The sequence below is a fragment of the Takifugu rubripes genome, unplaced genomic scaffold (genome assembly GCF_901000725.2).
Source record: "Takifugu rubripes unplaced genomic scaffold, fTakRub1.2, whole genome shotgun sequence".
Lineage (NCBI taxonomy): Eukaryota > Metazoa > Chordata > Actinopteri > Tetraodontiformes > Tetraodontidae > Takifugu > Takifugu rubripes.
In genome coordinates, this window is record NW_021821601.1 from 1 (window position 1) to 23,293 (window position 23,293).

The 23,293-nt window shown below is 43.8% G+C and overlaps 3 protein-coding genes and 1 pseudogene across 5 annotated transcripts; 2 read left to right on the plus strand and 2 right to left on the minus strand.

The window, feature by feature from the left end:
- Nucleotides 1-6: 6 nt before the first annotated feature.
- On the minus strand, nt 7-4,469 carry LOC101067983 (RUN domain-containing protein 3A-like). 3 transcript variants are annotated; one of them, XM_003961266.3, is made up of 11 exons: nt 4,176-4,469; nt 2,278-2,393; nt 2,081-2,208; nt 1,888-1,973; nt 1,677-1,766; nt 1,492-1,572; nt 1,255-1,420; nt 878-1,035; nt 662-775; nt 398-498; nt 7-298 (listed from the first exon to the last, which is right to left on the minus strand). In XM_003961266.3, the coding sequence occupies exons 1-11, from the start codon at nt 4,280-4,282 to the stop codon at nt 156-158; spliced, it is 1,290 nt and encodes a 429-aa protein (XP_003961315.1). In that variant the 5' UTR covers nt 4,283-4,469; the 3' UTR covers nt 7-155. The 3 variants fall into 3 exon arrangements, with proteins under 3 accessions (XP_003961315.1, XP_011601023.1, XP_029687662.1); XM_011602721.2 differs by having other exon boundaries at nt 662-802; XM_029831802.1 differs by having other exon boundaries at nt 662-802; nt 4,151-4,469.
- A 1,910-nt stretch (nt 4,470-6,379) lies between these two features.
- Nucleotides 6,380-13,464, minus strand: LOC101074170 (parathyroid hormone/parathyroid hormone-related peptide receptor). Its single transcript, XM_029831801.1, is given in 15 exon segments — nt 6,380-7,048; nt 7,143-7,184; nt 7,382-7,523; nt 7,610-7,704; nt 7,780-7,846; nt 7,922-7,982; nt 8,066-8,219; nt 8,331-8,378; nt 8,381-8,485; nt 8,624-8,682; nt 8,685-8,712; nt 8,788-8,912; nt 9,020-9,130; nt 10,041-10,146; nt 12,164-13,464. Coding segments are annotated over 15 exon segments (1,677 nt in total). The 5' UTR covers nt 12,227-13,464; the 3' UTR covers nt 6,380-6,577.
- Nucleotides 13,465-15,405: 1,941 nt separating this feature from the next.
- Nucleotides 15,406-17,428, plus strand: LOC115248175 (translational activator of cytochrome c oxidase 1-like). Its single transcript, XM_029831800.1, has 4 exons — nt 15,406-15,505; nt 15,616-15,743; nt 15,988-16,150; nt 17,052-17,428. Exons 1-4 carry the CDS (start codon nt 15,419-15,421, stop codon nt 17,259-17,261), a joined length of 588 nt encoding a protein of 195 aa, XP_029687660.1. The 5' UTR covers nt 15,406-15,418; the 3' UTR covers nt 17,262-17,428.
- A 541-nt stretch (nt 17,429-17,969) lies between these two features.
- LOC101074619 (potassium voltage-gated channel subfamily H member 6-like) lies at nt 17,970-22,516 on the plus strand (annotated as a pseudogene).
- Nucleotides 22,517-23,293: the final 777 nt, after the last annotated feature.

A 23,293-nucleotide genomic window follows, 5' to 3' on the forward strand; every position in this document is an offset into this window, starting at 1 on the left:
GTAATCTTTCAATGTACGGTTCTAATCTCACAATGCTCAGCGCATAAACGTAAAGGAACTTTAGCAGGAACCACAGAAGAGAGCATATTTCCTCCTGCCAAAAACAGTCGTTTACATATTGTCTTTAGTTGTCGGTAAAGTTTCTTTGGCGCCCCCTAGCTGGGAGACAGCGCAGGACTGCTCTCTGTGCTGATATTAACCAGGCACTCACTGGACTTGAGGCTCGCCAGCGATTTGCAGCTGGGGATTGAAGCCAAGGAGCCACACAAACCCATCATGGAGGGTGTGTAGTCCTTTTCTGGAGGGGTAAAAGAGAAGGTTCAATTTAAAACTACAGGTATCTTTATTCATACTAATTAATAGACTTGTAGATGGGAGCAATGATAACTATAGTTACCTGTGCACCATGCACCCCCGTTCTGTGTTCCCTCAATCCTCTGAGAATCTGAATCCAAACTTATTTCCACTGACAGCAGCTCTGTGCTGGGGAAACTCCGCCTGTAATGTCATAGTTATTTCGGTATCACACTTTTGATTGGGTGGACAAAGGGAAAGTTTTCAAATATGCAATGAAATCACAAAGCACTGGTCAACCACATGGATGAGCAGGTCTGTTTTCTTTGTCAGTTTCTGGCAAGAAATGAAAAGTGACAGGCTTGACCTTCGGAACAGCTTGACCTCGTTGTTGTATGGTTCCAGCGTTGGCCACTGGTTGATCAAAGGGATAGAGAGGTTTTTGCTCAGGTGGTTGGGATCACACGGAATCAAGCTTGTCCTGTCACACGTCACACAAAATGTACTCCTGTCAATCAAACGCAGGTCACGTGAGCTGACTTACTGGATGAAATCTGGGGTTTTGTCCGGGCGCATCACTCACAGCTGCTCTTGAAGCTCCAGGACAACAGCCTCCAGCTCCTTTTTCTCCTGCAGGTTACGACTCTGAAGTTCCTCCAGACGAGCCTTCAGTTTCTTGTTCTCTAATTCAGCGTTCTTCAGCTGGGACTCGCGTAAGCGGACAAGCTCCTCCAAGTAACCCTGAAAATACACGTCAGCACAATTTCAGCCTTTAAATCGCACTTTAGCGCTCAAAATTTAGTGCCTCGGTCGCTACCCTCAGCCTAGCATGTGAACCTTTAGTTGACTTTATATAGAGGGGTAAAGAAATAAAGGATTCATGGTAATAAAACAATCAAACCAATTTTTTTGTTAAAAAAAAAGCATTTGTTGGACATTCAATCCAAATCAGTTTTATACCTTCTGAGCATTGACGATCTTAAACCTCTGCTCCATCTTGCGACACTTGGTGCTCCAACTCTCCTCGTCGGTGACCAGGGGCACGTAGGGATGTTCTGGGATGCTGTCATCACTCGTGCTGCTGTCAATGCTTCGTCGATCGTCGTCATCGCTCAGATAATCATAGCTGCAACCAGAGGTGCTTCAGACTGAGAAACGATCGGCCGCGCAGCTGTGAACTATGAAATAAAACGTTACCTTTGGGTGAACTTCAAGTATGGTGTGTAATCAATCACAGCAGAGGATTTTCCATCCAGTTGTTCCCCTTTTAGACAGAAACTACAGGAATGGGGGGGGGGACAATCACAAAAACCTTAAATCTCACAAATGAATCTTAAAAATGAAGCAGACTGTGTGAGGTCGTGACACAAGGTCTTCTTCACCTGAAATCGATGGCACCAAGACCTATAAGCATTCCTGTCAGGACTGTGGCTTCCTCTCTCAACAGAATGGCTCCTTCCACATAGAACCTCCTAAAGAACAAAGGCGGGTGATTTATTTGGGATTAATTTTTTTTTTTAAATTAAAAATCAGAAATGGTTAGTCAAACATCATTACGGGAATCGGCACCGTGTTTGGGGGAGGGGCTTCTACCTGGTGGTTCTGCTGTCTCTCAGAGCAGTGGCGATATACTCTGAGAGCCTTTTCTCCATCAGCGCTACTCTTATCCAGGCTCGCCCCTAACAAAACAACAACAAACAACTTTCAGAGGTTTCTGCTCACAAACTGAAGTCTTCTGTGTTCCGACAGAAACAGGTTTTCTGTCATGGCCATGCGCAGGACTCGCCTTGGCTCGTGATGTGCTGATGTTTTCCATGCACTCGATGCTGCTGATGCAGCTGTTGGGGACTTTAGGACAGGCCACTCGTATGTAGTCCCAGAAACTCCTCTGTCCATCAAACCAGCTGCCAGAGCCTATAAAGAGAAAGTCATTTAGACGGGTGGAGGTGATAGTCTCACTAATGTCTCATTCTGTCTCGTGACCTTTAAAACGGTGGCTGAGGATGTGTTCCAGGATGGCTGCAAAATTGATGAACTCGTCAGAGGAATCGTCTATGGGCTCGGCCGTGTATTTCTCCAAAAGTGTCTTCACAGAAAATCTAGATCCAGAAGAAAGGGGAGGAGGATGTCATTTAAAAGCATTGTTGGAGTTTTAAAAGCTGCCATCAAAGACAAAAACCAGTCAATGGATGACTGTGAGGAAATTAAATGCTTTCAGAATGTTCTCATTTCCAGCACAGAACACAAACATAAACGCAACACTTTTGCTTTTTCTCCCATTTTTAATAAGCTTAGCTCAAAGCTCCAAGACTTTTTCTATGTACACAAAGGCCCATTTCTCTCAAATATTGTTCACAAATCTGTCTGAATCTCTGCTAGTCTTCTCCTTTGCTGGGATAATCCAGCCACCTCAGAAAAGAATTCATATTTTTGTTCAGTGAATTGAGCTTCAGTCTCAGCTTATGACTCCAGTCTGATGTAATCGAACATGTGATCGAGTATGAAAACTCATCTCTCTCTAATGGATGTAAGATTCATCAGTACTTACTGTAACTGCTGGTCTGAGACGTCACTGAGACCTTAAATTGAATTCTAAAAAGTTTACTGTATGGTGTTAAAAACACAATAACATTACATCACCTGCATACAATGCTGGAGGGCAAAAATCAGCTATCAGCTATCTGTCCTGGTGCCACACAAAAAGATGCTGACTAATTTCATCCATACCACTCACTAATGCTTAAAGCATTTACCTTAAAAATCTTAAATCAGGACCCCCATTTCTGAAAGAGTAGTGGCTAATATAAATATAACATCAGTTAACATAAATCCTTGCACAATTAATTGTTTAATGTCAGTCAGGGGTGCCCTGGTGTCACCCTTTAAAATCATTTTCTGTGTACGGTACATTCAGGTTTCCAATCATATTTTCAGGAGACTAACTAAAACAGTCTAGTTGCTGGAGGAAAAGTGTTTATTATATTTTGTCTAGTGACACGCAGCTGTGAAGGGCCTAACGAACAGTATTCAAACACACCATCTGACTCTGATGATCAGACAACAACCACGAGGCAGTGACCGGGATATGCAGTGTTCTGATATTCAGCACCTCCAGAAACACAGTTCTTATCCTGACACATGGAGATTTCACTCCATTGTTCCAAAGGCAACAATGTCCCATTCAGCCACTCTGACTGTGACCAGATACTGGGCCATCACTGGCTGGCTATGCTAAACCAGCAGGATTTCTTGTGTTTTGCCTGTATTACGGGCAGATAGGCGTGTCAGGGGCTCAGCAGAGGTACACTGTCCTTCACCTGCAGATGATAGTCCAGTGCCCTTTTAGCCCATTATTTTCATCTGAGGCGTCTCCTCATGATACTTTTAAATTAGCCTTTGGTTGTAATAGTTGCTGACAGTCTTTTGACTGATGAAAGGCAACACAGGCGAGAGCTGTGAGTCAACTAAAGTCAAACTAAAACAAGCAATAAGGTGCTGAAATATCCAGAGTCAGTGTTTTAACACTCTGGGAAAGACATTTAAGTGATCCAGTGAGACTGAATGTACAAATTTTATTGCCTACTCCCTCCCTGCCCAGAGTCCCTGAGGTAACAGCTAGTCCTTGCCCCTGGAAGGTTGTCGTCATAGCAACCACTCCATCAGCAGGGGGAAATAAATACATAAATGAGACTGTCAAACTCGTAAAGGAGAGCCTATCTATTATCATGCTGGTGGGAAATTTTCTAAAGGTTATTAATGGATACACAATGACACAGGCTTGCGCGTTCGTGATGACGTAATGATGGGTGTCAAAATACGGACGCGGCTGTTAGACGAAAACAGAACGTTTACGCACAAGTCTCCTTTTCCGGAGAACCGACCTGCAGACGGTGATGAGATTCTTTCGCTCCACTGCCACGTTCCGAGCCGACGCTTTTTTCGAGACATCTCCCATGGCCATCGCTGCCTGCACACAGCCGGACACCATCCAGGAGGAGGCAGCCCCTCTGCAATCAAAGGACCCCTCCCTGTCGGACACCGGCCCTCTTCATGCGCTCCTGGATGATGCGTCAGAGGACGGGTTCCAGCACGAAGACGTCAGAGCCGGAAGCAGTTTGTTTATCGTTTGGATGTGACGGAAGAAGGGACACATTAAACACACTGCAGGACAAATAGTCCAACGACTGTTCTCTCTCTCTCTCTCTCTCGCTCTCTCTCTCCGCCTACTTTTTGTCTCATCGTGACGTCACGAGTGGCGCAAACGGAGCATCATCAGAAGATAAAATCGTTTCATTTTATTTCTTATTTAAGAACAATATCTTAAACAGGGTTTAGGCAAGCGTGTTATCATTTCACCGTTGATTAGTAATGTTTCATTCATACAACAGGAGACAGAGTTCTATTCAGTGTCTTCCTTGTGTAACCGGATGGTAAATGGGTACGTGCGTGGCTGTTGTATATCTCTCTTGCGTCCCCAGTTTTTTGGGGGGGGGTTGGTTGCCATGGTGTTCCCGGCAGGTGTGTGGCACGCCCCTGATGACACCTGGTGGAGCTGGTTTGTGGCTCCTGTGTGGTAGTGATCGCTCCACTTCGGGTGGTGTGTGTTGCCTCCTGAGCAGCTGCAGTAAATTGATGTGTGTAGGCTACAACAAAGTGAGCGAACCCCCCTCACACATGCACACAATGGTAAAACACGCCATAATTTTGGTGTTATTAGTTTGCTACTGTTTGTGTAATTAACAAATTGGCTTTGTTTCTTTTTAAAGTTTGTCTGGAGTTGGGTGTCCTGCCTTGCCTCTTGGCATAGTCTTCCCTCTCTGGTGTGGACATTCCTTTTTTGTTGGCGCTGAAGCATGTGAGTGTTCATTTCAAGCATGTGAAAGTCCCAAGGTGGCGTCGTGGGCATTATTTGGTTTTGGTCGATCTGCCACACGCAGTTCAACACAAACTCAAACGCATCAGACTTGTAATAATCCGTCCTCCAAAGCCTTTACATGATGTTGGTGGTCTAACACAGGTCATAAACACTGTTGATGTGTCTTCTTGGATATTTCAATACCCTTCTGTAGTCTGTTGTGTTGCAGCGGTGTGACCTTTTTGTTCCCTGGTCCTTTAAACTCTCCTTTCATTCCCCATCATAAGCCAAGGGTTGTGATGGCAACATTTTATAAAAGTCTGCAACCGAATCCCCCAACTTTTCCATCCCATGAGATTTGATATACTTTTTAAAGACAAATGTAAGTTTTAGATATAGTAGAGATTTAACTACGTGTAACAACCGTATTGGTAAACGTGTGGCATTATTACCCCTCCGCCTGCAACAAAGAACTTAGATTTGGCTGAATTTATTTTATTTCACTTTACAGTATTAAAACTCTTAGTAATGTTCTCCAAACAAGTATGAGCTTTGACGCATTAGACAATTCAACACAGACCATTCATGGTTTTCTGGGGGATACCTACAAAAATAAGATCGCTATAAATAGAGCAGAATTTCACAATACTTCTTAAAATCAATGACTTGTGCTGCAAGTTTGTCACTGGTGCTCAACATCTGCAGACAGCTCAGAGGCCTGTTGCTGCAAGTTAAGCCATGAGAGGAGTGTGTGAAATTCTGGAAGGTGTTGTGAGAGCATTCAGGGAGGAGGTCACATGGACAAGGAACTGGGCTTTGGCCTGTGATGAGGTGACCTGGAGAGCTTCAGCCCCCAGGGTCCTGTCAAACTGATAAATAGGACAGTGTAGACAAAACTGACAACAGCAGAGGTAAAAGGAGATGTGACCTGTCTAGACATGCTGTCTGGATGTTCTGGCTTTTAGAAACAACATTTATGTGGGTCAATACCCCACAGTATCCCTGCCTCAATGATCCATTTGGAAGGGATGGGTAATATGACAGGGAGGTTGCTAAAGTCCAGGTTGAGGTAAGGTCAGCCAGACTGGCCTGGAGAAGCCATCTGAGGATGAGATGCTGCATCCTGACTTTTAATCATTTCTCCTTGCACCAGTTGAACCTTTCAACATACAAAACCCTGTGATCTGAATAATTCTAGGAATTCAACAAAATACCCAATCATTTACCAGAAACCTACATGTAACTTTAGAGGATTCCATGCACAATAAGCACAAGTATGATCACAACAACATGATCAAAACATACATGTTTGTGTACCCCAATTGGGTAACTAACAACTAGATTTACAATCCAGGCCAATCTCCTAAATCTCATACTCTTCCCATGTCGGCCTCAGTATTTAAAGTGGCAAATTGCCATTTAAAATGGTTATAGAACTGTCTCCAGCTCTTTCAGAGATAAAATGTTGCCTGACTCTTCTCTGAGGCTTTGGACAGGAGATGCTTCTGGGCTTCTGGAGTGAGGAGCTCCCTTGCTGGCCCTAACATGCCTTTTAAAACTTTCAGACTCCCTCTGCAGAGTCAGCTCCTGTTGTGTCTGGGGAGTCTCAAGGTCTGCAGCTACATATGTGGACAGGCTGCTCTGTGGGTACAGAGAGTTGTGGCGCGGTGGCCTCAGACCGGATCCTCCACCTGTAGACCCACCTGAGCCCACCACTCCTCCTACAGAGAGGGATCTGGGAGTTACTACTGATAAGCTGACGCTGTGCATGGTGGTGTGTGACATCATGCCGCCGTAGTAACAGCTGCCTCCTCCAGCACTGCTGGTCATCCGGGATTTCTGCTTGATGTCCTGCGTGAGACTGCGTCTTAACCAGGCCTTCTTCACCTCGGTCTGCACCTGAGAGTAGAAAATGATGCAAGAGAAGGCAGATGTTTAACATCTGTTTAACATTACCAAGTGTCATTCTTTAAAATCAAACTGTCATCATTACCTCTCCATTGCAGAAACAGTAGATGAATGCAACAAAAAAGCCCTGAAACATAAAACTGTCATTCTGAAGTACATCACAACAATAGAAACATGTTGTTATATAGTTAATTCCAATCATATAAATTCAAATTCAGACTGATTTGTTTGTCCTTTGTTTTTTTTTTACCTATACTGGTTTTTAACAGCATCATTGTAATAAATTAGCTCTCATCATTAGCTGTGGTAACAGTGCCTTCTGACCTGGGAGGAATTAAAGAACATCTCATAATGCATCTGGACCTGCCACAGCAGCCCAGTCACCTCAGTGTAGGGGAGGGCCATAAACACCATGTAGTGAACTCCAAACAAGGGCATGAGGACTAAAGTGGACTTGAGCAGCTTCCTGCAGATTAGGAGTACAGGCAATCCTGTGGTGATTAATGGCACTCACAGGATGGTATCTTCTTTAGCAGCATTTCCTTTCATTACCTGTATTGCTGCCGGGGGTCCAGTTTCCCTGTATTTGTTTCCCACAGTTTGGAGGCCAGAACACGGACTATGTTGATAAAAAGGAGGAAATTTACCTGCAGGGTCAGAAGGATGGGTTAATTATACGATCAGGTTTCCCTCAGCAGTCAGTTTCATTAACAATTCCTTACAACAATGGCTGCCAGAATGGGGACTTGATAGATCCACTTCAGGTTTCCAGCACTAATGTCCCAGCAGCTGAAATAAGGAGTTTAATGACCAAACATGGAAAATGTATCGTGCAAATATTAGACCCCAGTGCAAATGACTCACTGCGTGTCTGCCAGCGACGCTCGTGCACTGACCCAAATAGACACAAACACGGCTGGAACCCCTAATGTCATTAAAAAGTTACAAAAAACTATTGTGAGAATTTATTAGTTAGCACAATAAGTATGTGTGAGGTGATGCGGGTACCCCAGCCAATGATGATGAGGGCCCACAGGTAGTTCTTATCCGACAGGAAGGCCATGAAGATGAGACTGTGTAGGTACAAGCCCTCCACCAGGATCCAGAAATGGTTGGTCGCCAGGAAATAAAGAAAAAATGTAACGGCAACTTTACAGCCGGCCTGGGGAAATAAATGACATGTAAAGGCTGCTGCACGGATGAGAGTCACGCTATTTTAAGTCTCAGCAAGAGCAAAACTTTGACACCTCCATGATATAAACGCGCAGTTTACCATGTGGGACGTCATGGCTGTGGAGTCTGAAGCGCTACTGTAGCCAGAGACGGTGTGTAGAGGACGGCGTCCTTGACAAAAATGCTGACCGCCCGACAGATGAAGGAGGTGAAGAGGTGAATGTGGATGTAATTACGTGTGCAGTGGAGCCGCTTTTTTTTGCACGTGTTAGAAAAAGAATGAGGACGGAGATGTCAGGGTGCTAATAAGAAGTTGCATCTATTGCTGCATCATTAATCACATTTTTCCATTAATTTTTCCCAATACGTTCATCTAATTCCCATTTCTTACTTGAAATAGCAGAGGATGAAGACAGCCACGAGCAGTGACGCCAGAGAAACGGAATAGCCAACGTGTACATTAGATGGAGTCTCTTAAAAACCTGAAGGAAAACAAAAGAGGTTTTTTAGAGTTTCCAGGGTCAAATTAAATCACAAGGGCAAAGAGGAGCCTGTACCACTTCTTGGCTCTTGTAGTTGGAGTTCAGGTAGGTGGTGCACTCGGTGTAGTTCGCCCAGGTACGGTTGACACTGTGTACCTGCTCCCAGTGACCTGAGGCATCACACTGGCGGTAGGCCCGTCCTGGAGGTTAGATCACAGTCAGGACATTAACACACCAGTGTGTGTTAGAGAGGAGGTGCCACAGGTTACTCAGAACACCTGGCGGGAGCTGCTGCTCATGATCATACCTCTGTGGTTGAAGTCATAGATGTACTCTGGACACAGCACAGAAACCAGCTGACCCGCTCTGCTCTGGGGCCAGCAGATGATGCCGTCCCACTCAGGGATACAGTCGCCAGCTTTACAAAGCAAAAAGCTAAACACAATTATCTCAAATACAGGCAACCAAAAATCATTGTGCATTGTGCAAGACAGATTAATATACGAGTAATAAAAGGTTTTGTTTGAGTGAAAACACAATTTCTACAATATAGAACCATCACAGAAGAGTGGAAAGGTTTTGTCATTCATACTAATTTCCTGCACTTTGTTAGAAATGAGGCTCTATTTTATGAATCTCTTAAAATAACCCATGAACGCAGCATATGAATGAATGAAAAATGGTCCACAATTGTCCGCACCAGAACTCATTCCTGGAATCACAGAGATAGTGTTGCACAGGATATTGAATGGGTGTAAAATCTGACAGTCTGATCTCATGTAAATAATCATTGTAATAAACAAGCTTCCTGATTGAATCATCCACAATGTAGCGGCCGACCTCTCGTCTTTCTTTTCCCCTCAAAATCAACAGGCCCTGACCTGCAGCTCACACACCAAAGCTTTTTTCTTCTCTGTCTCGGTTCTTAAAATTATATGCAATTTCACCAAATACATTTTTGGCCTTTTTGTTTTATCGACTGCTGTTCCCAGGGACTTTTTTCCTAGTCCCTATTAGGTGAGCATGATCTTGATGCACCCTGTCTTAGAGTGTAGCTCTTTGAAGATTCTCTTTCAGGTATTCATTCATTTTCAGGCATTGATGATCATGTATTGACTTAAATTAATATCAATGTTGGGTTTGATGATGTCCCTTACTATTGCTTTTAAATGATCTTGTTGAAGAGGTACATCTGTGAGAGCTGATAGATCTGTTTGCGTTCTTCAAGGCTTAATCCTTAGACTTGTTCTTTTCTATTACTCGATTCTGCTTTTTTCTTTCTTTTTTTTTGCTTCCTAGCCTTAGTGATCACACAGCAGCACACTCACCTTTAACAAGTGCAATTTGTGCCTTGATTTTTCTTTCGCACTTGGCGTGAGCACCAATCAGGACGTAGATCTGCTCGTCTCGAGTGATGACATCATCTGCATCAATCTGTATTAACAAGGAGAGGTTATATGCTGCACAGCAACACGGGCTACGGTATGTTGTATATACTTTATATCCCCAAAAAATCAATTATTTTTGACAGGTCTACTTCCAACTTCATCTCTCAGCTGCCTGGATCTGATCTGCTTCCTTCAGGTGTTGTGAAATAGTTGGGTGAAGGTGTGGTATGTCATGATGTTTTGTCAGCTTCTTTTGACTGGCTGTGGAGCTGCCGCTGGCCACATGGGAGCTTTGTTCCATGGTATCTTGGCCATGCTATTGAGGAGTAGTCTACACAAGACGCTGTGTTCTCAGGCGCCAATCACAACAGGGCTGCATAAGTAGCAGCTAGATAACAGCTAGATATTAATATGAGGATTATTTGCCTGGCAGATGAAAACAGGAACTGCACTTAAAGGTACAAATGAAGAAACAATGGAACGTGTTGTAGGACACGATACACAAGAATCGAACTTCCCATTTTGAATATGACACAAAATTGTCCTTTGAATACAGTTTTTGGCCACTTAAATTAGGTTTTGTCTTCATTAAACACATGAACGAAATATAAATGGACTTCCCAGGGCCATTTTAAAATCGGCTGTTTGAGTTTGCAACTCTGGTTCTCTCTCATCATATCATCAATATCATGAATTCTCATCCTGACTGACTTATTTCCGCCCTACGTAAAATCCTGACATGGACAATGATATTGCCAAAAAGGGGCTTTGCAAAATTGTTACAGTCATTCAGCAGAGGATGTGTCACAACATTAGCGTGCAAGTTTTTCAGCACTTGCTTTTCTGGTAAAAGCGCCATCTTGAATGATATCATCTGTTTTCATTTGAGTGTAAAGGAAATCCATCAATGGCTTTCTTTTTAAAAAATCCCAATAAAACTTTTAGCACAAAGATATATTGAATTGATGCCCCGTTGTGAGCTAAAAAAAAGCTCCTTCGTGACTAACATATTTCAACCCTCTACTTTGGTGGAGGCACCCTAGCTCACACTCTTGCCCAAAGTGAGAGGAAAATAGCCCAAAACCGGAACTGGAGGAGCAGATTTTCCAAAATTGTTGCACTCTGATGGGACACCTATAGCCCCAGTCAACAGTGATTCACTTAAGCTGTTGTATTGTTGTTATAGAGGACTGTGGATGCACTCCAGTTTATGTTAACACTGTGTTTTGCTAACGTGTGTATGTGTTTTTATGCACACCACTTACTCATTTGGATGATCGTGCCTCAACAGAGCCACTTCAGAGACTTTTACATTCAATCATTGTGTTTAGGTGCTTCACAGAGGGATTTTCCTGCTCATATTCTGTTGGAGTTACCAAAACACTTGGGTTCAGACTCCTCCTTGTCTCTAAATCTCAACCAGACGGTTGGAAGTGTGAGGTTAAAGAGGTCAGAGGTGATGGAGGATTTTGAGACCATTTTTGGTATCAGTGTAACCGTTGTTCTGGTATGCAGTTTTTGTTGTTTTGGACACTGTTGTCACTTAAAATATCATCATATTTTCCATGTAAAATCAAGTGGGGCCAAAAATACATTTTTGCCGCTTTTCAGCCTGGTGTTTCTTAATGGGAATAAAACATTAAGATCCCGCATCTTGTCTTTGGGTATAAAAAGATGCATTCTCACCAATGAATGTCTGGAATGTTTCTAAGCCTGAGATAAACCTCAGTATAAAACTCCATCGATCAAAGAGTCACAGATGCATGCAATTGGTCTGACCTGAGGTGGAGCAGTGTGAAAGCAGAGTGGTGTAAGATCTGATAGAACTGTGTGAAATGTTTCAATCCAGAATGGAAAAAAACATTTTATACAATTAAAGAGTGGGAATAAACAATTTCGCGCCCCAAAAGTGAATGTGACTCAAACTATTTAAACCTAAATCCATCAGAGCATTCAATAAACAATAGATATATATTTAAAATTATAACTAATGTGCAACATAAACTATAAATTAATCAATTGTTCAGTCACCAACATAGTCAGGATACATAAAACACACTTACCAATGCGCTGACTAAAATTACACATTGGGAAAGAAACAGAGAAGCAGTCGTCCATGCAGACATGATGTTACCCTCAGTCTTAGTTCATTCACATCAGGGCTGATGTTTTCTTCTCAGGAATGTTAGAGTTCAGCCTGTACAGCCTGTCAAAGATCCATCAGTGTCTTATGTGATCGTTTGTGTCAGAAAAAAAGTTTCCTTCGGATTTCTTGAGCTTTGACATCCTTTCCAGAGATTTAGAATTAGTCCAGTTATCTCCAAGGGACTTGCTGGGCATCAGCAAAACTACCTGTAGCCCTGTGGTCAGTCGGTAGTGTAAGAAGGCTTCGGATGGGAAGGTAGAACGAAGGAGAGGGGAGGAGGAGTCTCCTCCTTCCGAATGTCTTTGGAGTATTGTCTGTTGGGGGGGGCGTTGGCCTTAACTGACCATACTTTCCTCTCACTTAACGCTTTGTGTTCTTTGTATTTCTTCTAACACCATCATCAAGTGCTGTAAATCAAAAATCTGGACATGAACGCCACCAATCATCTATTATTATTATTCTTTCCATCAACATGAACAGAAGCAGTGTGACTGACGGTTTGGTCCCAAGGAAAAAAATCAAAATTTCTATTCGACTTCCCACACGAGAACATTTTTCCTACCAGATAGAAACATTCTTTGTTACATATATAATCACTTGAACTAAGCATGTATTTCTTATAAGTTAAAATAAGAATCAATCACTCATTCTTAATAGTATAATAATGTGGGAAAAGATACATTCATTTTAATACAATCCAGTTCAGAAACACCGCAAAGATTAAACAATATAAGTGATAAAAGCCTGTGCTTGCTTAACTCATAGTTTATGTATAAAGACATTATTTTTAAAGCACTTAAAGCTGATTTTATAAGTAAACCCATTCATTCATAAAAGGAATTTCAGACAAGATTTTAGCCAGTCCAATTTTTCAATTTTGCCCATATGCAGGGCGGCTGACGCAGCATTTCCTAGCGTAGTGATGCACAATGCCGGCAGAAAAATTATACATGTGTCAATGTTTTTACCCTTGAATTGTTCAAGTTGCAGTATTGACCATGAAATGATTAGAGGAAGATAGGAAACAACAGTAATAACACAGCTGATTCTGATGAGGAACAGAGCCCTTCTCTTCTGGGGATCCATGTTTCTTCCTGTAGGAACAGATTTCTTCAAGGCTGACAAGATGGAGACATCACAGAACACAATAACAGGCAGAGTCATGATGATAATCAACACAGGGGTTAAATCAGATGTGCTTAAAAGAAAAAAATAAAAATAAAATCCAAATATCATGGTTACAATCCAGATTGCAACAGTGATCAGGAGCCTGGAACTTAAACCTTTTCTGGCCCGATACATGACAGGATGACACACAGCCATGTAACATTCTACACACACACAGGTAATCAACAAAGGTCTGCCACACATATTAAATGCTTGCAAGAACTTAACATATGCAGCATACGTACAGTTCACCAGGTCTGTGGGGAGGTACAGCTGTGGCTGAAGCAAGAGCAGGTAAATATTGTCCATGATGATGATATTTAAAGTGAAAACATCAAAGGTGTGAAGGGTGTTTTTCTTAGATTATTGAGCTTTCCCAGAAGTACGACAACAGATCCAGGAAATGCAACAGCAAAAGAAAAGATAAGCGTAAAAAACCAGGTGGGCGATTTTCCACATATCAAAGCTGTATTCATTCCCATCGTGGTGTTAGTTGTTCTGCACATTTGAGCTTGTAGAAGAGGAAATCACAACAAATGTCCAAAAGTTGGTGAAGAGAGAATGGCCTGCAGCAGCTAAACGATGCCTGAGAGGCTCCAGATGACAACCTGCACTAAAGAGAAGGACTGATTTGAATAATGCAGATGTCCTGAAGGTGGAACCTGCCAAGCCTCAAACCACCTGTCACATCTGTCATCAGACAAAATAAATAATGGCACTTTACATTTCCACACATGTAAAAACGTTTTGTAATCACTGTTTCCAGCTGCATGGGCTGTCAGGGCTGTGCTGAGAGAGCTTTTGTTGTCTGACAGTGAGAGGCTAGTGAAACCATCGTGTCCTTGCAGAAATAACAAATAAAATGTCACACAGATGTATATAGCAAGCTATAAAGTTACATGTGGATTATTTGTTTACAATCTCCCAGTACAAGGCTCATTTTCTCATTTGTGTGTGTTCAGGGCGGAGGTCATCACCAGCCCCATTATTCGCCTTCTCACCACAGTCGCTAGAGGGCGCACTCCACAAAACCTGTCCCTGCTTTCTGGTTACCATCCGTAGTTTCCTTATGCTTATGTTTAAATTTTTATTTTTTATATTATAAAATTCAATCTGTCATTTATACAATATGCAACACATTGAAATATGTTCGTAATGCAAATAAGTTCATTAGGTATATTATGTGTTTCCAATTCTGTTTCGTCATCGCGTTGAAACAATCTAACTTTAGTACACAATTTCATTTTTTAACCCCCCCCCCCCCAAAAAAAAAGCTCTGTTATAAACAACTGATATTAAAAATACAACATAATATATGTACAAAATGGTTTGAAGAACTGATCCTGCCAGAGAACCCATGGGCCGAACAAGCCACGTCGAGAAACTTATTTTGAAATTCTGAGCTCTGACGTCACCTTAACCCGGAAGTGTTACCCACCAACCAGCGTCAGCTGCACGCTGACTTTACCTTTAGGGTTGCAGACTTCGGGCTGTCTGTGTTCGTTTAGCGTCTTTTCCAAATCAATTGTTACGTAAAGTCGAAGTGGAAGATTCGCTGTCTTCTCCTGAATCAACGTTTTGCTCCGTGCGTGTGCGTGTGCGTGTGTGTGTGTCTGAAGGGCATGGCCGGGCCGGCGGCTGTCCTGACTGCTCTCCGGACCCTGCGCCGTGGCTCTCTCTCCGTGCGTCTCCGTGCGTCTCACGTATGCAGCCCGCCCTGGAGCGCCCCTCCTGCGAGGGCTCTGCAGCTGTGGCCCGTTTTATGCGCCGGACACAACAAGTGGTCAAAGGTTAAACACATCAAGGGACCTAAAGATGACGCCCGAGCAAGGGTGTTCATGAAGTTGACTATGATGATCAAGTTGGCTGTAAAAGGTGAGATGGAAGTAGTGGCATGCTGATGGACTCCACGTTTTTTGTCTTGGTTTTTTGGGGGGGAGGGAGCCCTTATAATATGGTTTATTTAATTTCTGCTTTCATCTGCAGGGGTGGTGCCAACCCAGATATGAATTTAAACCTAGCCCAGATACTGGAGCAGTGCAGAAGTAAAAACATGCCCAAAGCCTCCATTGAAACTGCGATCAAGAGCGCTGTATGTTGACGATGGTCGTAGTGAAATTGTCTTTTGGTCGACTGCTATAAGTTATGACTCTTTCTTGTGTCTGTATTTCTATTATTGGTGTTTTGCTCCTGGTGGAAAAGAGCAAACCCCTGTCCCAGCACGTGTTTGAGGCTCGGGGACCTGGTGGATGTCTGCTGCTCATAGAGATATTGACTGACAGCAACTCACGGAGCCATCAGGAAATTAAACGCCTGCTGATAAAAAACGGGTCAGTACATGCTGGTCACACTACAGACGTATCATCCCTGTCCGCCACACACACTATCACTACCTAAATGTCTTTATTTGTCAGACAGATTCATGTCTAAGAAAATACTGGCCTATTTGATGCAACATATTGGGCTTTTATTTATGAAATTCAGCAAATGAGCCTGTCAGATTACAGGATAGTACATAAATGTAATAACAGTAGATGTGGTCTCAAGCAGTTGTACTTCTGTTCTCTCCCATAGAGGGGCGCTGTCCGAGGGAGCGCGCCACAACTTTAACAAGAGAGGGATGGTGGTGGTGCCGGGCCAGAACATTGCAACGGAGCGAGCTTTGGAGCTGGCCATTGAGGCAGGCGCAGAAGATATCAAGGAGACCGAGGATGAGGAAGGACAGCCCCTCCTGCAGGTCAGACAGGAAGTAGAATCTGGTCCATCTACAGAGGCGCTAATATCCATGAAGGGTTGGATGTTAAGATGCATCAGTCAGGCCCAGTTAAACAAGCACTGCTCTACTGGTTTAATTTCCAGGGAAAGGCCACATCAAGTGATGCTTCCTTGATATCCTGCTGTTTGTTTTGTGCGTGGGTTTTATTTGGGTTTAACAGAAGAGGATTAGGCCACTGTTTAAAAAACATTGGTCAAAATTCTGATTGTTTCCCTCCCATATTAAGAGTTAAAATCAAAATTCGGACTTTCAACTCGCCTCAGAAGTCGCCTCAGAAGTATAGTGTGTGTAGGGACCCAACTTCGCCCTATGTGGACTGAAATGTCGGATTTGACCGAACTTTTGCGTTTTCCAGTGGGAACAGCCGCTTTCAATAATGAAAAAGCAGAAGAGTTGTGGAGAAGCTACATGCTGGTTTGGTGCTTGGTGTTGTAAAAACATAGAAATGGCTGCAGATGTGAAGGATGTTAAACACACAGATTGGGCCTGTTGAGTATTTTTGTAATAAATTTAATTTAATGCTGTTGATCTGCTTAAATCACGTGTTGCATGATGAGGGAATCTGGAATCTGTCTCACAGAGAGAGGTGATATGCAAAAACCCGTTTAAAATCAAACCAGAACACTCATGTCAACATTTATGCAAGTACAAATTAAACAAAAAAAATTGTCTTTGAATTCTGAGAAAAAAGCCAGAAGTCACTTTTTACTCATCCACTCTCTTAGGATTTTTATTGGACTGAATTCTTTGCTAAACCCGTCCCTTTAAGAAGTACCGGTAAATGTCCTGGGACACCTTTCATTTGAAAAGTGCCGCCTTAATGCTGTTCAACTACTAATTTGCCGAATTTCTTGCTCTACAGTTTGTTTGTGAGACGACAGACGTGGGGAAGGTGAGGACCTCGCTGCAGAACTCTGGCATGCAGATAACGTCTTCAGGGATGGAGTTTGTTCCCCGCGTTGTCGTGAATCTGAACGAGGACCTCCTGATCGCCGCGTCAACGCTTATAGACGCCCTGAGTGATTATCCAGACGTTGTTCGCATTTGGGATAACATCCAGGCTGACAGCTGATGACGCTGCCTGGAAGCGTGACGGAGACGTGGAATATTTGACTTGCAAAGGATTTGTTCACAATGACTCTGTGGTCATAGGCAGTGAGAAACTGGACTCATTTAAATTAAATCTTTATTTGTCTCAAAATAAAACTGTGGTCCTTGCTGTTACCTGACCGCACCATGTGACCGTTTCAGTTTGAGCTCCCTCAGATCATCAGAGGCGTATTTGATCTCTCACGGCAGCTTGCCATGGTTTTGCAGAAGCGTTTATCTTGTTATGTGCTCAGGAAACAGCAGCTCTTAGGCTAACAAAAGTTCACCGGTGGAGCAAGAAGATGGAGCTCTCCAGCTTTTTTTGTTTCATGAAGAATGAGATGAGTTAAGTTAGCTGTGATGCCACAAAAATTAGAATATCTTAAATGAGGATTTAATAGGAAAATTTCCCCACTTAAAAAATGAATCTGAAATGAATCAGACTTTCTTCAACTGAATAATCTTGATGACATGTTTCATCGTAAACAAAATATAGCATGTATAGAATTCTAGAGGTCATAGCTGAAGGGCATTCTGAGCCAATGTCATTATGGGTCATAAGCCCATCGCTACCTCCAACAATACAATCAATTTGACCCCACATTAACAGCATGCATGCAACATATTGAGTGGTTTCTGGACTTTCAGCAGACATTTTTTTCCAATCAGATTCATGCATCCTACAGCAGGAGCTATAGTAGACCTATGCCTCCAAACTAAACTACAGTCCAGGATGCTAAAATGGTACTTTGACATTATAGTAGTGGCTCGGAGCCCATTTGCTTCATTAATCAATGTACCATTGATTTCTCTGTCACATCCTCTGAGCTATAGCATTGCATTGATTTGTTTTCCAGTGTTGGTGACTGTTGTACAGGAAAGACTGCTGTCCAGAGTGGAGAGTTCACCAATGACTACTGACTGGAAGGAGCTAACTGCTACTGCCTCGTTACGAACCATGAATGAGGAGAGCGAAGGGTTTTGATAGCAAGGTAGCAAGATGGATGCTGGAAATATGGCTGCAAAGTGAGCAAAACCAGGAAGGGTCTGTGGTTGTGGTTTAATTCAGGTAGGTTGTGCTGTTTAAGCTTCAATATTCTAGACCGTTGAATGTAGAAAGCTTTTTGTGTAAGATTTTAGTTAAATGTTGCAACCGAGAATGCAACACCAGCTAATGCTGCAGGTCAAAGTCAGTTATTTATTTTAAGCTGATGCTGATGTTTCCTTGCAGAGTGGTTACCAGACTTTTATATAAAAACAAACACACCATTGACTGATGTAAATATATGTTTATGTCATTGGAAGTCCAGTGGAGCTTCATGGCTGACTCGGACCTTATGAGGGGTGCAGCACCAACCAGCAGGGGTCCTGAATGTTGCTCACCACCAACTCCTAGAATGGAGCTTCTCGGCCCCTCCAAGGTGAAGGACCGCTCTCAGAACGTCACTGAGAAGGTCACACAGGTACGGGCAGGAAAAGCTCATACTGGCTCAGTTTGTCACCATCTGAGTGCCAGAAATCTCACCAAAGATCTCAAATCTCATGAAGATGGCCTTAAAAACAGCTCATGTGTGTTTGACTATAAATGCACATACTTTCTGAGCATGACAGAACAAAACAGGAGCTTTTAAGCTGTACTTAGAGTTATATTGACACAGTTGTTTTTGTTTATTAGAGGAACTACAGTACAGAATTATATTTATTCACAAAAGTGTATGTGAATGGGATTCTCCAGCTGGTGTTACTGTCAAAGAGGCTCCCAGAAAGAGTGACTGTTGTTAATTAACCTGCTAGTGGAAAAATCAGTAGGAGGCTGTATCTTTTCTTTCTGGGTATGACGAGCAGTCCCAGTGAGCTCCAGTTCAATCCGGACCTGCTGTCGCTACTGTTGGAGCCCTGAGGCTCCTGCGTTCTGCCATCACTGCCTCTGGAGAATACACTGATTCCGTTTGTCCATATCAGCACCACTACCATCCTCGGTCTAGCTGGTATCAGCCCTCTTAAATGCTAGATCTGTGTGCAGGCTCAGGGAGACAGATACTGATTTGAACTGAAGACATCTCGAGGGCTGCGGCGGGTGATGTTTTGTGATTGTGACGCTCAGCTCTGCTGGCACACTGATGTGTTCTTTATGGGTAGGTGCTTTCGTTGGAGTCTGATGTCCTATGCCCGAGTACAAACTCCAGGTTACTGAGACAACGTGGGGGATTTTGCTCCACTACAGCCCTTTCAAGGCATTTGGGACTGGATCATTCTCATCCTGGTCTCTCACAAGCTGTTTTTCACTCCGTATCGGCTGCCTTCCTCTTAGACGAACACAGGGACTTGCGTCAGAGACGTTGTGGCTACACGTGTAACCCTCTGAACGTGGCCGACCTCATGGTGGACGTGCTTGTTTATTGTGGATATAGTCATCAATCTCCGCACCACGTACGTGGACCAAAATGATGAAGTCGTCACCCAGCAGAGCCAGATAGCCAAGCACTATATAAAAGGCTGGTTCCCCATTGATCTGTTGGCAGGCGATACCCTTTGACCTCCTGATGTTCAGATCTGGCTCCGACGAGGTAAGAGTCGCTCCACTGCACCTACCTCTTTACTGTCACCAGAGGTAAATTCTCATGTATTTAAATGTACATTTCTCTTAACCCTAAGTTTATTGACCCCCTTACATCTGTTTTTGTGTCAATAAAATAAGATGGCGACCCTAACAAGCCTGTTTGAAAACAGCCCGGTTGCTGCGACTGGTGCGCGTGGCAAGAAAACTGGACCGATATTCTGAATACGGGGCTGCCGTCCTCTTCTTGCTCATGTGCACCTTTGTTCTCATTGCCCACTGGCTTGCCTGTATTTGGTACGCCATCGGGTTTTGTGGAGAGGCCGTACACAGAGACCGGATGGCTGGACAACCTGGCCGAGCAAACTGGGCAAGTCGTACAATGACAGCGGACGCCACCCTCTGGCCCATCTGTTAAAGACAAGTACGTTCATGCCCTTTACTTCACCTTGAGCAGTTGACAAGCGTGGGATTTGGTAACGTCTCTCCAAACACCAACTCAGAGAAGATCTTCTCCATCTGCGTCATGGTCATTGGCTGTGATCCAAAAAATCACTCAGGACTGAATGGAAGTTATTGGTATGAGTTTGTGTGATAGAACCGTATTTGTGAATGTTGGTACGGATTTTCCAAATTGCCCAAAATGCTAATATGTAATTTTTGGCTCAACTGACAATGATTCTAATTGTAATAGTCATACCGTCTCTTAAATATCTAACCCTGAACCATCAAATGGAGCCACTGAAATATCTGTCTGTCCTCAAATTGCTGAATCTCTGTGTTCATTCTATCATCCCTGTTAGCTCTCATGTATGCCAGCATATTTGGAAATGTGTCGGCCATTATCCAGAGATTGTACTCTGGTACCACCCGCTACCACACACAGATGCTCCGAGTCAAAAGAGTTCATCCGATTCCACCAGATCCCAGGAAGCCTTCGTCAGAGACTGGAAGAGTACTTCCAGCATGCCTGGTCCTACACAAATGGCATTGACATGAATGCTGTAAGCAACGGTTTATCATTTATGTCTGGAGCGGATGCCCATGTATGACATCAGAGTTTCACTCTTTGTTGTTGTTGGGTCCTTACTTAGGTCTTGAAAGGATTTCCAGAGTCTTTGCAGGCAGACATCTGTTTGCATTTGAACCGATCTCTGCTGCAGAACTGCAAGGCTTTCCACGGAGGCAGCCAAACCTGTCTGCGTGCGCTGGGGTATCAGATTTAAGGCAGTCCATGCTCCCCCAGGGGATATTCTCATCCATTACGGAGACATCCTGGATTCTCTCTTCTTTATCTCACGCGGTTCTGTGCAGGTCATCAGAGATGATGTCGTGGTTGCTATATTAGGTAATACCATTAGGTAGGTAATACTATGTTGCCATTTTCTTATCTCAACTCCAAATCCATCCTTGACGCCGCTGTCACAGAAAGAACGACATCTTTGGAGAGCCCATAAACCTGTATGACGAGCCAGGGAAATGCAATTCAGATGTCCACACCACCACCTACTGTGACCTGCACCGCATCCTGAGGGACGACCTACTGGAGGTCCTTGATATCTACCCCACTTTTGCAGACCACTTCTGGAGGGAACTTGGAGATAACATTTAACCTAAGAGATGTATGTTAGCACGAAACTGCAAAATGAATAAATTTAGAATATTAGTCCACATTAGTTTCACTGGAGACTCTGAACTGCCCCTCAGTGTGAGTGTGTGACTGGATGATGTGTGTGTGTAGCAGGGTCTATCTGCATCTTGATTTGGACACACTCTAACACCATCCATTGACCCTGATTTGGAACAAGACATGGATAAATGGAGATTCAGTGAATTAGTTCTGACTTAATTTCAATTATCTTTGAACAAAATCTAGAGACTCTAAACCTGGGTGAGGTACATTCAGGGCAAACTCCAAAACACAGTGCATGAAGGAATCTCCCTCTCGTCTACTGTCCACCAGCAGATAATTTAATAATATTGATTTTGTATCTACTTACATTTTATACAAACCTCTTGTATTCCAGGCCGATCAAGTGCCACACATAATAACAACTACTGATGAGTCAGGGGACGACTGTGACTACCACCACAAGCCAAGATGCAGAAGCCACACTCTTGACTGCCGAATCAGGCCAGGTGAGATGGACCGCACCTCTGCGATGATGTGAAACAGTCTCCATCAACCCAGGCCTACAAAGCCCACAATCCAGCCAGGTTTTCTGTCCTAACAAATAGATACCTGCTTTTACCTGGGAACAGATGGAATCGATCATGAGGACTCGTACCCTCGTCGGTCCCTCCGCCACCGTCGCTCGTCGCCTCGTACCCACTGGGATGACCGCTGCAGCTGTGGTTCTTTGTGTTCTCTGTCTAGTGAAGACTTGAGCAAGAGCCTTCCCCACAGTACCAAAGTGGAGCTCTACCCTCCAGCTGATGCCCAACGGGACTACAGCCCCACTGTCGTGAAGCTGCTACCCCCAAGTGGTGCCTCAGTTGGGAGGGAAGTCATGTTAGACGTCAGCCAGCAAGGTAGAGTCGGAGGTCAATGGTTGGTTGTGTGCATTACTTCCAGTTTTATTATTAATTTTCCATATGAAATCACATATTTTCCCCTGCAGCGTCATCTTTCAATATGCCTGGAATGTATGGATATTGGCCGGACCAACAAACCCAGCAGTTTTTCCAGTCGCACATGCCGATCTTCATCTTTCCGCAACTCCCACCACCCACCGCCGTTCACAGAGGAACGGTCCAGTGAGCTGGAGTCGCGACTCAAGGTTTTACATTCCCAGCTCAACAGGTGAATAATTCCCGCCCTTACCTGTGAGAATAAAGATCCCTGCAATGATAACGTCCTCCACTGTCCCTTCCTTTCCCAGACTGGAGACCCGGATGACTGCTGATATCAATGTTATTCTTCAAACTCCTCCAGAGGCAGATTGCTCCGGTGCCTCCCGCTTATAGCACCGTATCATCTGGTACCTTGCCTGCAGAATCATCTGGCCAGTATGGAACTGGGACACCAGTGTTGCACGGCATGTACCCCCATTTCTACCATACAGATAGACAGCCGGGTTCCCACACAGGTACAGGAAAGTACTAAGTGATCCAGATGTTGCTCTGGTGGTTTCTGTCCTGAAAAATGAAAAATGTGATTTCCTTACTTCAGAGTTCTTCCCACACCGATGTTAAGTCACCAAGAAGTCTGAGGAGTCCATCTCCAACGGTACCCTTGCTACAGCAGCCTCAGTTGACACCATATTCCTGAGTCTCTCTCCTCAAACTGAGAGCCATGCAGAGTCGCTTCCGCTGCAGCCATCAGTGAACTCCTCCATCCACAAGCCAAAGCGGCGCAGGATTCCCCACTGCCACTCACTGCCGGAGAACCTAGACGTCTCAGGACCGGCTGAGATCCAGAAAACACCTCTCTGACCCGGTGCTGCCTGTCATCCGAA

Excerpts from the sequence above, each read along its gene's own strand:
- LOC101067983 (XM_011602721.2), bottom strand. The coding sequence starts at position 4,282 with ATGGTGTCCGGCTGTGTGCAGGCAGCGATGGCCATGGGAGATGTCTCG. Across the intron at positions 1,573-1,676 it reads CTTGGTGCCATCGATTTCAG|TTTCTGTCTAAAAGGGGAAC; the intron begins GTGAAGAAGACC and ends CCATTCCTGTAG. Across the intron at positions 499-661 it reads GAGGTCAAGCTGTTCCGAAG|GCGGAGTTTCCCCAGCACAG; the intron begins GTCAAGCCTGTC and ends ATGACATTACAG.
- LOC115248175 (XM_029831800.1), top strand. The coding sequence starts at position 15,419 with ATGAATTTAAACCTAGCCCAGATACTGGAGCAGTGCAGAAGTAAAAAC. Across the intron at positions 15,744-15,987 it reads CGCCTGCTGATAAAAAACGG|AGGGGCGCTGTCCGAGGGAG; the intron begins GTCAGTACATGC and ends TCTCTCCCATAG. Across the intron at positions 16,151-17,051 it reads AAGGACAGCCCCTCCTGCAG|TTTGTTTGTGAGACGACAGA; the intron begins GTCAGACAGGAA and ends CTTGCTCTACAG.